The sequence below is a fragment of the Helianthus annuus genome, chromosome 2 (genome assembly GCF_002127325.2).
Source record: "Helianthus annuus cultivar XRQ/B chromosome 2, HanXRQr2.0-SUNRISE, whole genome shotgun sequence".
Lineage (NCBI taxonomy): Eukaryota > Viridiplantae > Streptophyta > Magnoliopsida > Asterales > Asteraceae > Helianthus > Helianthus annuus.
This window is the reverse complement of record NC_035434.2, coordinates 89273204-89286306: the sequence shown is the minus strand read 5'-3', so window position 1 is coordinate 89286306 and position 13103 is coordinate 89273204. Positions and strand designations below refer to the sequence as shown.

The 13103-nt window shown below is 41.0% G+C and overlaps 1 protein-coding gene across 1 annotated transcript; it reads left to right on the top strand.

Moving 5' to 3' along the window:
• The first annotated feature begins 10760 nt into the window (after positions 1 to 10760).
• Positions 10761 to 12687, top strand: LOC110916677 (scarecrow-like protein 1). The gene has a single exon (XM_022161372.2). It carries the CDS (start codon positions 11238 to 11240, stop codon positions 12591 to 12593), a length of 1356 nt encoding a protein of 451 aa, XP_022017064.1. The 5' UTR covers positions 10761 to 11237; the 3' UTR covers positions 12594 to 12687.
• The last annotated feature ends 416 nt before the right edge of the window (positions 12688 to 13103 follow it).

Here is a 13103-nt window from a genome sequence, read left to right as displayed (position 1 = left end):
CTGTAAAGTAATAAAAGCCTGTTTTGATTAAACTGGATACACTCGCCAGTATTTCTTGCTGATAAAATATTTTTTAAAATGCTTTTCAGGTAACTTAATGTGAAGCTAATAGAAGCCAGCCGTGGAGCACTGAAGGCTTAAAAGAAGTGGCTATAAAAGTTACCTAAATAAAAGTTTATGTTTTTAATAATTAGCGTTTATCCCTATAAATGTATTGTGAATGAAACTTGGGTTTTATCCCATTTATTTATTATAAAAGTTTGGTGTTTTGAAATCTGAAACTATTTCCTAACTACGGTCCTGATGTTTTAATTCCGCTGCCAAATTAATAAACACCGATACCACTTGACTGGTTCGCGGCGTCCGCTCCCGGGGTAGGGGTCGGGGGCTGCGACACTTGAAGAGCTAAAGGGGAGTCTGTGGTTCTGAAGATGTCAAAGCTTCATAAAGACTTGGGGAGAGAGAAAAGATAGACAGCTACGAAATTGACTGTAGTAATATCCAAGGGGGAGTCTGTGAGTGCATAATGTCTATCACTTCCGTCAATCCTGTTTTGTAGTAGAAATTGAACAAAACAAGGTTTTATAAGGTTAAATATAGGGGAATGGCATAATTGTAAATAGGGAGTCTTTTGTTAATGAGAGCCCTATAAATAGGAGTGTTTTAGTTCATTTTATGACTTTTGCACATTTGAGGAGTATTAGAGTTCTAGAGAAAGAAACGTCTTGTACAAGGTGATTCAAGGTCTTGTACTTTGTCAAATCTTTAATAGAATCATCATTTTATTACGTTCTTGTGTTGATCTACACTCGTACATGGATTCCGCACGTGATACGTGTTCTTCGCAATCATGTCGGGAGTTTGAATTCGATCCAAAATCACATCCACACTAACATCTGTTCACCAACAATATCTGCTATAACCACTATTTCAGCCACTTTTTCCACCACTTCAGATCTGGACTCCACTTCCTCAAATTCTTGCCCTTCGGGTATAGCCTCTAATGCCATGAAACAAAATTCATCAGGTGAAACATCAGGATTAGCAATTAGAGCAAAATTTTCATCAGTTAAGTCCTCGGGTAAGCTACTCCAATCAACAAAGCTCTGTGTAAAGAAGCTCTGTTGACTGGCCTTTGTTGGAGAAGATGTTTGTGCAGCTTGTTGTGGTGCAGTTTGCACTTGAACCTGAGGTGCAGGGGCTTGAACATACTGAATCTGTGGAATAGTGGTTTAGACATACTGCACAGGAACAATGTTTATAGGATGTGCAAAATGGGCAGTGTTTTGCATATGAGGAGCAAGGGTATATTGGGAATAGTGCACAGTGCTTTGAGTGTTTTGGGGTCTTGGACTAGGGTGAATGATAATTAGTCCACTCTTTTGACTCCTACATTCCCTAGCAAAGTGACCAAGCCTATTACACTTATAGCACTTGATTTTTTACTTATCTAACCCCACCTTTAAATTTCCATGCATTCCTGGAAACTTCCTACTAGTTCTTTTATAAAACTTGCTTGTTCTAACACTCAACAAGGTAAGCTGGTGCAAAATGTCCATCTCTTCCAAATTTGTGGGATCAAAATGTTGAAGGTCATTCAGTTCAAAAGATAAGTTATCAGAGATCTGGTTTTCCCCATTAGTTGTGAAAGCATAATTAGGTAAGTAAGGCTCAGAGTTGAAGGTTCCACCTGCAGTTATGTCAATGTAATGATCATAACTCTGGTCCTTACTACCACCAGATGACTCTTCCAGACCTAAAAGTGTTGTGTTACCAAAAGTGTAATCATCAGCCACTTTTCCAGATTCCTACAACTTCCTTCTCTGGTTAAGGTCTCTTTCATATGTGAGAAGCCTACCATGAAGTTGGGTCAGACATAAATCCTTAAACCCCACAGAATTTCTAGTCACAAAGGCTATAGTGTCCCACTTTTCTAGTAATGATCTAAGGAACCTACTATTTAAGGTAGATTTAGCATATTCAACATTAACCAGTTTTAGCTCACTAATCAGATAGCTAAACCCTTCAAACTGTTGGGTCAATGACTCTCCCTTAACATGACAGAGTGTTTCGTATTGTTGGTTTAAGACCTCTCTGTTGTTTTCAATAACCACTTCTGTCCCACCAAATTGCTCTTTGGGTGCATCCCATAGCTCTTTTGCACTGTTACAATGTAGCAGGGCAACGTATATGTCATTGGGTAGTGTTGTTGCCACTATACTGAATGCCTTAGCATCTAGCTCAATCTTCTGAAAATCCTGCTTAGAGTAATTTTCAGGACTTTTAGGTACTTGGACCTTGGGATCTTCTGCACTTGCCACCATTGGAACATGAGGTCCAAAGATGACACACTTCTAGCAACCGGTGTTTTGCTGTGCTAACACACGGCCCATCCTACATTGCCACATATTGTATTCAGATCTAACAAGCATATCTGGCTTGTACAATGTGTCGGTGTTGTGAGGATCTTGTGATTGTGAAGACATTTTGGTTGTTTTACAAAGTTTTTGATTAATCAACTTTGAACATGATTAAGCTTATACTCTGTTTTTTAACAAATACGAACAATACAGTATCAATGAAATTGAGCTGATCTTTTCTGTCATATTGATTGTTAAATCGAATTTGACTGACCTTGCTTTGATAACAATTGTTAGGATATGAGTTTAACTGTTTGTGTTTATTTTAAGAAATGTAAGATGAAAGAAGATAACAGATGAATAATTTGCAGTAGAAATGAAGAAAACTTTATAACACAAACAATGGAAGAACAGCTTTCATCATGTATACTTTTAGTCAAAAGATTGTATTACACAATGATTCAATATGCATGCATGAACTACTATCTCCCCCTCAGCCTGAGCTCACAGGTGATTATTCGTACAAAATACAAGTGAGTGTGTAAGCTAATAGAACAGTACAGGCACTGTCTATTTATAGTACAATCCTAACCACTATGGCATCTTGGCTGACGTCACCTAGACAGTGACAGCTAACAACATTAACAAACTCTAAACATTGCTTATTACAAAACACTTATATAACTAAACACTGATTACAAAGTGTTGTTGATGTTATCTGCTGATGGGCTCAGCCGCTGATGAAGCTTTAGCAGTGCTTTCCACAAAGGTTGATCAGTCCTTTGACTTCTAGCAGTTCTTTGACTTCTTCAATGGATTGGTCTTCAACAGACTTTACACTTCATCAGAGCTTTGTACTTTAGTAGACCTTAGAGACCAACAGATGTTAGATGTCTTTGCCATTGGAGGGAATAGAGTTTAAAACACTGTTATTGAAGATCAGTTGTTGTAGAACAGTTTTGGCTTTGTATCATCTGTTCTTCAAGGAAGGATCACATGATCCAACACTAGAAGAACGACGTGAGAATGCGGCCATTAGTGAAGCAAAGTACAAGTCTAAATTAGAAAAGTACTACAATGCGCGAGTGCGCAGATGTACTTTTAACCCGGATGACTATGTCTTCCATGACAATGTGACCTCTAAAGTCGAACGCCCACGAAAACTTGCACCCAAATGGGAAGGACCCTATATCATTCATGAAGTACTGGGCAAAGGCACGTACAAGTTACGTACATTAGATGGTCACATTGTTCCTTGCGCATGGACACTCAACAATTACGAAAAACACAACCTTTGTAACCAATGGCATCGCGCCTAACAAGTTTATCAATACATGTGTTACTTACATTATTTTCTTTGTTACTTCCTAAGCAGTTAAACTAGTTACAAAGGCATTTGTCACTTTGGGTATACGTAAAACATTCGGGCTAAATTATGAACTCATGAACCACATGATTTCCAAGGCTCCCGTGATTTCTAGCGCGCAGCCGTATCATACGTCGTTAACACATGAGTCACGCCTATCTTTATTCGCGCTACCTAAACAAAGTAATTAACACATGTACATATTGCAACAACAGTTAAAAACGACATATTATCTTCAATAGCGCGCAAAGCACTAATAAAAGTAGACAATAGTTTTTATACCCACAAGGGGCTAAATCATTGCCATACAAGCCATGCAAATTAAACTAGCCGTGAAAGTAAATTAAAAAAAATTATAAGGCACATGTGCCTTTTCACAGCATGCAAGCTGAGCCACCTTTTAAGGCGCATGATCATCTCCTTCCTCGACGCCTTCATATTCTACTTCATGACCTTCTGGCAGCTCGAATAAGTCTTTCAAGCATGCCACAAAGTCGTCATGCTTGAGAGCTTAAGAAACCAAATCCATCACAGGTAAAGAGAGTGTGTTGCATGCCTCTTGCGCTGCATTGAAATCACTTTCAACATTTTTCCCATGCGAAGAAGTATATCAGTCGTCCCACTTCACTTTCAACGCCCCGGGCACATGTGAAATACACTCCGTGTAGGCTTCTTGGTGGCGAAGAGAACGCGGCAACAGACTCGCCAAGCTCGACCAAGTTTAAAACATCATTTGCCACCTACACAATGACGAGCAATTTAGCACAAATGGTAAGGTAACAAAGCAAGAACAAGTGAAGAGTGAAAACTTACATGAATAATTCTGCATTGTTATAGCCACGTAGAGTTGTCGACAAGGGGCTACAATGTGTGCGGAATCTTGGGGAAGAAGCAGCTATGCTAGAGCTCTTATTGAAGTTTAGGCAGGAGTTGAGTTAAAGAAGAGTGTTACGGTAGCAATCCCTTCTTTGGACGGTCTTAGTCATTCAAAGGTGGAGGTTAAAATTGAGTATGACTGGGAGCCGTTAAGATGTCCTTCTTGTTGTGTCTTCGGTCATGAGGATAGCTCGTGTCCTAAGAACCCGCAGGTAAATTTGAATGGGGATACTGAAAAGAAGGAAAAGGATGACTTTCAGGTTGTAGGAGCCAAAAAGAAGAAACCAAATAATCAAGGGCTTCATATGAAAAACCAGAAGCCAAAGGTAGTTTACAGGCCAGTTGTCAACCCTAAGCCGAAATCGTCTTCAAAGAGTCCGGTACAGAATCAGGTTTCAACGTCTAACCCGTTTGACATTCTAAAGGATGATAATGGTAATCAGGGAGGTACTACTGTGGGTAGAGTGGAGAAGAAACTGTCAAGGGACAGGGAGGATTCGGATGAAGAAGTGGTTGAGGAAGTCTACAATGAAACTAGTAAATTTATGACATCGGGTATTCATCATTCCTCTTCATCTTCGAAAGCAGGGGTAAGCACCTCTTCTTCCAAGTTCTCGAATGGATAGGCTGTCTGCTTTCCGTCTGAAGGGGCTGCTGTTTTGCGGCTTCTTTATATTTGATGATGGCGGTTGAAGATTATGGTTGTGTTTTTGCATTGTTTTGTCTACTAGATGTCGTGTCATGATGTATAGTAGACTAGGTTATGGGGTGATATAGGTCTTTGGTTTTTTATTTGTTCTACATATATGGGGCATGTCCTGTATATGAATTAGTGTGGAACACATCCTCACTACTTGTACTTATTTGCGGTTGCATTTTAATAGATTCACCGGGGTAACCCTTTACCCAAAAAAAATTTGTTGCACTTCTTTATAATTGTCTTGCACGACATTAAGTGCATACATAGCAACATTCCACGCATCGTCAGCGGTATCTGCACGTACCCTCTTAGCGGCAAGGTCGACCTCCTATGATTCACTTTTAAACGCGTGCAGGCAACGTTTTAATTCCGCGATCTCTGTATATTTACCCGCAAGGTCCCTGTCTCTAGCAATCAACTCTTGCTTTAGATCCTCCTGCTTAGATAATTGGGCAGTTTGCTTTTGGATTTCATAATCTTGTTTAAGGCAAGTAGCAGTAACACGAACCTATCTTTTCTCGGCTCGCTCACGATGCGACCGCGCCTCCTTAACCTGAGCGTGGAGCTCAGCATTCGCTTTAGCAGAGGATTCAGCTTGACCATTTAACCTCACAATGTCTTCACGAGCCTTGTGCATTTGGGCATTGTCACGCTTGCATGATTCAGTCCATTATTTACGCTCTTCAGCAAGCTTGTCTTTGGCAGCCTTAAGTTTTTTCTTTAGGCCCAAGGCACCCCATTCTTTAGATTTCTTCCCGGCTTCCCATTGGGCCTACTTTTCAGCCAACTCTGCCTTAGCCCTTTCAAACAGTTTAGCATCCTGCTAATTGGCGCCTGGTATCTTAAAAAATTTAGTGTTCACGACGCATGGTGTGTCATTCCTTTGTGATTTTGTTGCTGATTTAGACCTGATTAGCTTGCGCTAACACATGAGAATGGTATAATTGATCATGAGTGCGTTTCTTTTAGTAGTTAACCTCCAATAGGGGGAAGGCACCCCTGAACCATTCGCGACACATGGCGAAATCAATGAAAGTATCTCCCTGCTTGAGCTTCCAAATGGGGGCACGCGCTTCCCCCGCCCAGCTATCATCATAGGATCGATAGTAATAGTCATCGGGCGTGTCATCAGGCCGGATTAGCGAAGGTTCTTTACGTACAGCACTTGAAGAACCAACCTTCCCAACATCCGCGCTAGAAGCAACAGTCTGGTTACCCTTGGCTTGATCACCCTTATCAGCCACATCAGTTGGTTTCTCAAGCTCACTTTCTTGAGCAGGAGTATGGCCAGGCGCCACACTCTCCACAAGATTGGCTTCACCAACAACTTTCTCAGGTTCGCCGCTACGGGTGACACCTTCAATAGTTGGCACTTCAACCTCTACCTTCTTTTCACGCGTTTCCTCTGACGTGACCTCCACCCTTTTAGTGGCACCAGTTGGAGGGGGCGGAGGTGGTGGAGGCATAGACTTAAAGTGTATAATATGAATCTTGGGCTGCACCGCCTTTGGTTCTGCATAGCAAACAAAAAGTGCTAAAAACATATTTAAGTTGCAAGACCACTCACCTAGTGAGATCTTTGACATAAGGGATCCTAAATTCCATTTCTTTTCAATCACGGGAGGCTTTTGAAACACAACTTTCTTTGCCGCCGATATGGGTGTTCATCGAGTTTTTTCTTTGGGTTTCGAGTTTTTTAGGTCGGGTTGTTCAGTTTTTTGTCTAGGAAAAATGACTAGATAACCGACCCATTTAAAGTTCGGGTTAGTCGGGTTTGGGTTATTCGGGTTCAGGTTAGTTTGGGTCTGGTTATTCGGTTTTCGAGTTTAGATGTAAAATGAAAAATAAATGTTTTTTACAAAGTATTATTAAAATTCATATTGCTACTTTAAAAATATCATCAAAGTTCAAACATTATTTTACAATATGTTATTATAATATTTAAAAGTCCCAAAACTTAATGTTCCATATATTAGAAACTCCAAACCAAAATACTTCTATAAGAAAAAACAACAAATGTTCTGGTTTTTATTCGGGTTTCGTTTTTCGTGTTTTTCAGGTTGAGTTGTTCGGGTTATTTGTGAGGAAAAAGTGACCCAATAACCGAACCATTTAAAGTTCGGGTTGGTCGGGTTCGGGTTTTTGGGATATTCGCTAATTCGGGTTCAGGTGGCTTTGAATTCGGGCTGTGTTTTGGGTTTTGGACAAAATGAATAGCCCTAGCCGCCGACAAGGGGTTGGGTTGTGTTTCCTTACGGTCACGCTTATTAGAAATTTTATGCGTTAGTTCTTTCACCGGACTCCCTTTAGTTGCTCTCTCTCTTCAATGACAGGAGTAGAAGTGAGAGTGGTGCTAGAGTGTTGTTCCCTTGAACCGGTGCTGCCAGAGCTTTTGGTTCCACCAACACTGCCTGTCTTGAATTTGCCAACTAGCAAATCAAGTTCCTCCATGGAGTCAGCAACATAAACATAGTCATCTAAGCGACTTTGACGGGAGCGAGGAATACCTTCGCGTGACGCAGCATCAAACATTGCAGTGGTGGTCTCAACATTCTTCTTCTTCGACCCTCCAGCAATCGAGATAGGTTTTTTCTTAGATACTTTCTTGGGTTATTGGCCTTCTGGATTGGCACCCAGGTCACACAAGGCACCTACACAAGCATATCCAGAGGAAGTTAGCTCATGCTCAGACGAAGCTATTGACTCCGCGCTAGAGAGTATCATAAAGCTTCCCCAGCAGGAGTTATTGCCCTGCATGGTCTAGGGTTCAAGAAACACGCACCTTCGATTCCAACAGGGGGTGTAGCAAACAATTCGGTGCGCGGGTACATGAAATTCTGTGAGGACCGTTTCGGTTCTTCGAATGCTCCGGCCGGTTAGATATTCACCATATCATGTGCGGAATACATGTATGATGATGACATACACAAGAGCTCTCTAATTAAACTGGATTCTATTGATTATTTGATGTTACAACTCCGAGAATCCAAACTGGCAGAGATTCGCTACCAGATCTGAAAAGTTACAAATAACAAGTCCCAACACCTCTATTTATAAGTTGTGCCTATCATGCGAAACCCTAGGACGATAGGACTCTTATGTGCGATAGGCACTTTGGGACGACAGGTTCCTTCCGCATGAAAGGTTCTTTCGTGCGACAGGGAATAAACATTACAATCCAGACTCCTTTGACACAAAATACTATACAATCAACTATGACTCGATACATTGACGGAGACAATAGACATAATGCACTCACAAATTTACCCAGATCTGGTGGTACCACGCCTGCTTCCCCTCGCGCAATTGTCGTACCCCCATCGGTCTCGAGCGCGTCGGGAAAGATCAATGATAAAGCTATTTTTCTTCGCAAAAGAACATAGTCCAGTCAAATAGGTACGCATGGAAGAAGCAATGGACTGGGGGTATGGTCTCAAATCCTGCACCGACTTACACAATGTCAAGTATAGGTCACGCGCAACGAGCCATACCCAAATCAGACGTATCTGATATTTAAGACAATTCTAGTAAGACGACGCGATCCTACAGCTGCCAGCAGGGCATAGTACAAATAGTACGGACGTTGAAGCATATGGCCAATAGGTGAGTGACAGGCTGTTTAGTGCCTCACGATAGATGATCGTGCAGGAGACAAGAAATACACAAGGACACTGACGTGTCACCAATCACCATGCGTCGACCACTACTCCATGATCTCCATTTAGACGCTGATGAAAGACTCAATAACAAGGACAACCCCAGGCACGTGGATCCACCCACTGTGCGCCACCTTCTCTTTCGCCTGCAAATACTAACGATCGTGTTTAGAAAGATAAACAGGATATTCCTTGGTGTCGGCGTCGGGCCCAAGGCCCATCAGCCCACATCCTTCATTATTCTTTCGGCTATAAATAGAGGACTTGCTCTCCAAGTTTAAGATTCGTTCTCGTGCTCTCTCACTTAATACACACACTTATTATCCCCAAAACATGTTCTTATTCTCACGCCGAAGGGTGGTTACAAGCAGAACCCCCCAATCCTCCTCCTTGTAATGAGCTTAACGGTTTTGTGTTTTTTTTTTTTTTTTTTTTTTTTTTGCAGGATCTTGTAACAATCAAACTAAGAAGAAAGAAGATTAACCTTTACTTGACGAAACTAATCCCACAAGTTACTACGGATTAACTTGGTGTTTCTTCAGGTGGTGTGATGGCGGTGGTGTTGTTAAGACGGGAGATAAGGAAGAGAGAGAGAGAGACATCTGGTTGTTGTGTGGGAATAATAATAATAATAATAATAATAATAATAATAATAATAATAATAATAATAATAATAAGAGTAATTAGTTTTTTTTTAATTTTCTATTTTTAACAATAGGGTCATTTAGTCATTTGACAACACTTAACAGAATAATTCTAATGGCGGTAAAAATTTGGACTCAAACAGTTGTAAAAAGTGGTGTTAGAAACTCAAGGCATTAAATTTATTGATTTTGAACTCAAGTTGTTAAAACCATTAAAATAAAGGAACTTAAAAAATAATTTACTCTATACTAATAGAAAGGTGTAAATCATAGGCTTATCAACTATGTTGTTTGATGTCAATTTGCATTGCCGTCAAGTTAGAAACATGCTCAACCTTCAATCGGTAGTTCAGTGAACATTAATTTCTTACTCTTTCTATAGAGAACCAAGTCCAACTACTCTTTGTAAATACAGATTGTCTCTAGCTTGAAGAGGAGGTAGGATAAATTTGGTGTAGTTTAAAGTAGTGTTATTCTAACATTTGCTTGCTGTTAAAAAGAAGTCCAACCACCCTCCTTTTCTAGAATTACCAGGAATATGTGTTGTAATTCTTCGTCGCTAAAGGTTTCAAACTTTGTATTTAGTAGAATTGGTTTTTTATTCAAAAGAGGGTGGCGGCGCAACTTGTTGCCCGACTACCTATCATTGCTTTGTAATTGCCCTTTTTCGTGTGGAATGATATTGACGATAACTCTTTGATAAAAAAAAAATTAAAAAAAAATAAGGTTAAAGGTTGAATAAGTCAGCTTGAATTGTCACAATACCCAATTTCTTTCTTATTCAAATACTTTGGATATTTTGACTTTTATTATACTCTATAGATTTACTTTTTGAACAATCTAGCGTATTTTTAATTTATTAAAATGATAATAAATTTCCGAAAATTACTTGCGCTTTCAAATAGAAATGTACAACTATTTTTTATACAAATGGCGATATCGTAACACTATTTGTTGTGGGTTAATTTAATCCATTTTCACATTATCGTCACGTCATTGCCACATAACAATTAAACCATTAACTAAATACCAGTTGTATGTGTTTTGATTAACTAAACACTCAAAACAACTAAAAAAAAGATGTCATGTGATTAGTTCCTACTTCCATGGCTCCACCATCATTCCCATTAACATAGTTAAGGGGCTAACGCATTCACAATTCTATTCCCATTCACGGACGCTATTAACTAGCCGGCGTGGTGACATTGTTAATAGGTTAATACATTCACAATTCTATTTCCATTCACAGACGCTATTAACTAGCCGGCGTGGTGACATTGTTAATGGGTTAATACATTCACAATTCTATTCCCATTCACACGCTATTAACTAGCCGACGTGGTGACATCGTTAAAGGGTAGCTATTGAACCCACAGTGAGTATACTAAAAGGACGTAAGATTGAGTTGGCTAAGAGGTTAGGGGCCTAACTGAAATAACAATGATACCTGTTTTGGTAATGGAAAGCACGCGGCGCTGAGTGGCCACAAAAATCATAGTGTCGATGACTTTGAGTGAGTGAGGTTGGTGGCAACCGTGTTGACACCTTTTATCCAATTTATTTGCTGCTAGATTACCAAACTTATCTGCTGCAGAACAAATAGGTAACCAGATTATTTTGAATTTCAGTGAGAGCATGATTAGATCGGTGTCACCGTATGGAAACGAGAAGCTGTTCGTGTTGAATGGCAGTTACTGTGTGGAATCTGAAGAATACTTGTTGTTAAGTGAGGAAGATGTTGAAGGAGGATTGAGTTATGATGAAGACAAGATGAGGTTAAAGCTTCAAGAACTTGAAAGAGCGCTTGTTGATGATGAGGAGGATTCTGAATCAGCAGAAGCACCAGCAGCCTGTTCATATGAATGTAGTAGCAGCCAGCAGCAAGTATCTCCGAAAGACTTGCTTTTCGCGTGTGCTGTGGCGGTTTCTCAAGGCCGGACGGAAGATGCATCCAACATGATAAGCCAGCTCCGGCGAAGGGTCTCCATCGACGGAGAGCCTTGGCAGAGGATCTCAGCCTACATGGTAGAAGCCCTTGCCGCCCGTCTCGCGGTGTCCGGGAAGGGTCTTTACAGAGCTCTCAAGTGCAAAGAACCACCTTCCAAAGATCGGCTTTCGGCTATGCAAGTGCTCTTCGAGGTTTGCCCCTGCTTCAGGTTTGGGTTTATGGCCGCAAACGGTGCCATTCTGGAGGCCTTTGCCGGTGAAAAAGCAGTGCACATAATCGATTTTGAGGTTAGTCAAGGCAGCCAGTACATAACCCTGTTGCAGACTCTGGCAGCTGAAAACAACAAGACGTGTCCTCGTTTTAGATTGACCGGTGTGGATGACCCGGACTCTATTCAACGGCCCGTTGGTGGCCTCAACCACATCGGCCTCAGGCTCAAGGAGCTTGCCAAATCCCTCAATCTAGACTTTGAATTCAATCCGGTGGGGGACCTCGACACACTTGAATGCAGGCCGGGTGAGGCGCTGATTGTAAACTTTGCCTTCCACCTCCACCACATGCCTGATGAGAGTGTTTCCACTCTCAATCAACGAGATCGCCTTCTGAGAATGGTTAGAAGTCTAAACCCCAAACTTGTAACGCTTGTGGAGCAAAATGTGAACACCAATACGACCCCCTTTTTGCACAGGTTTCATGAAGCCTATACCTATTATTCTGCTATGTTTGATTGCCTAGACGCTACGCTTCCACGAGAAAGCCAAGAACGCGTCAACGTGGAGAAACAATGCTTGGCTCGTGAAATCGTCAACATAATCGCTTGTGAGGGAGAAGAAAGGGTTGAAAGGTACGAAGTGTGGGGAAAGTGGAAGGCCAGGATGACCATGGCCGGTTTCCAGGCTAGCCCCATCACTGAAAATGTTAATCACATGATTCGGAAGCTCATCAAACAGTATAGCCACAGGTATACCACCAACATCCACAGTAATGCACTTCATTTTGGGTGGGAAGATAAAGTCTTAATTGTTGCTTCAGCTTGGAGATAACTTTCATTTCTCTTTTCTATTTCTATTTCTATTTCTATTAATGTTAAAACCCAACAAATAGTGACAGTTCTAATGACAGTTCTATTTCTCTCTATCATGGTAAACCATTTAGATTTATCAGCATGAGAAACGTTATACAAAGGGGATGGCCATGTGGTGCAAACATGGCACACGTGGGAGGCCACAACAGATAGATATAATAACGTCCGTAATGGGGTGGTATATATCGCCGGCTTTAGTGATCGTGCCCCCCATAGCGCACGGCCATACCACTACAGCCAGCCCTATGTGTTGGTTTTGTGCTATCCTCGTGAAATGCATAACTGCGTGACCCATTCTTCCCAACTCACACACATATATATACATATGTATGTATAATTGAAGGGGTTATATAAACCCCTCACTACACCTTCTTGTGACATAAAGCCCCATAAATCTCTCCTCTTACACTTTTCGCCACTTGTCGCATAACACCCCACAAGGGCTTTATGACTACATATGACCTAAGAG

Excerpts from the sequence above, each read along its gene's own strand:
- LOC110916677 (XM_022161372.2), top strand. The coding sequence starts at position 11,238 with ATGATTAGATCGGTGTCACCGTATGGAAACGAGAAGCTGTTCGTGTTG.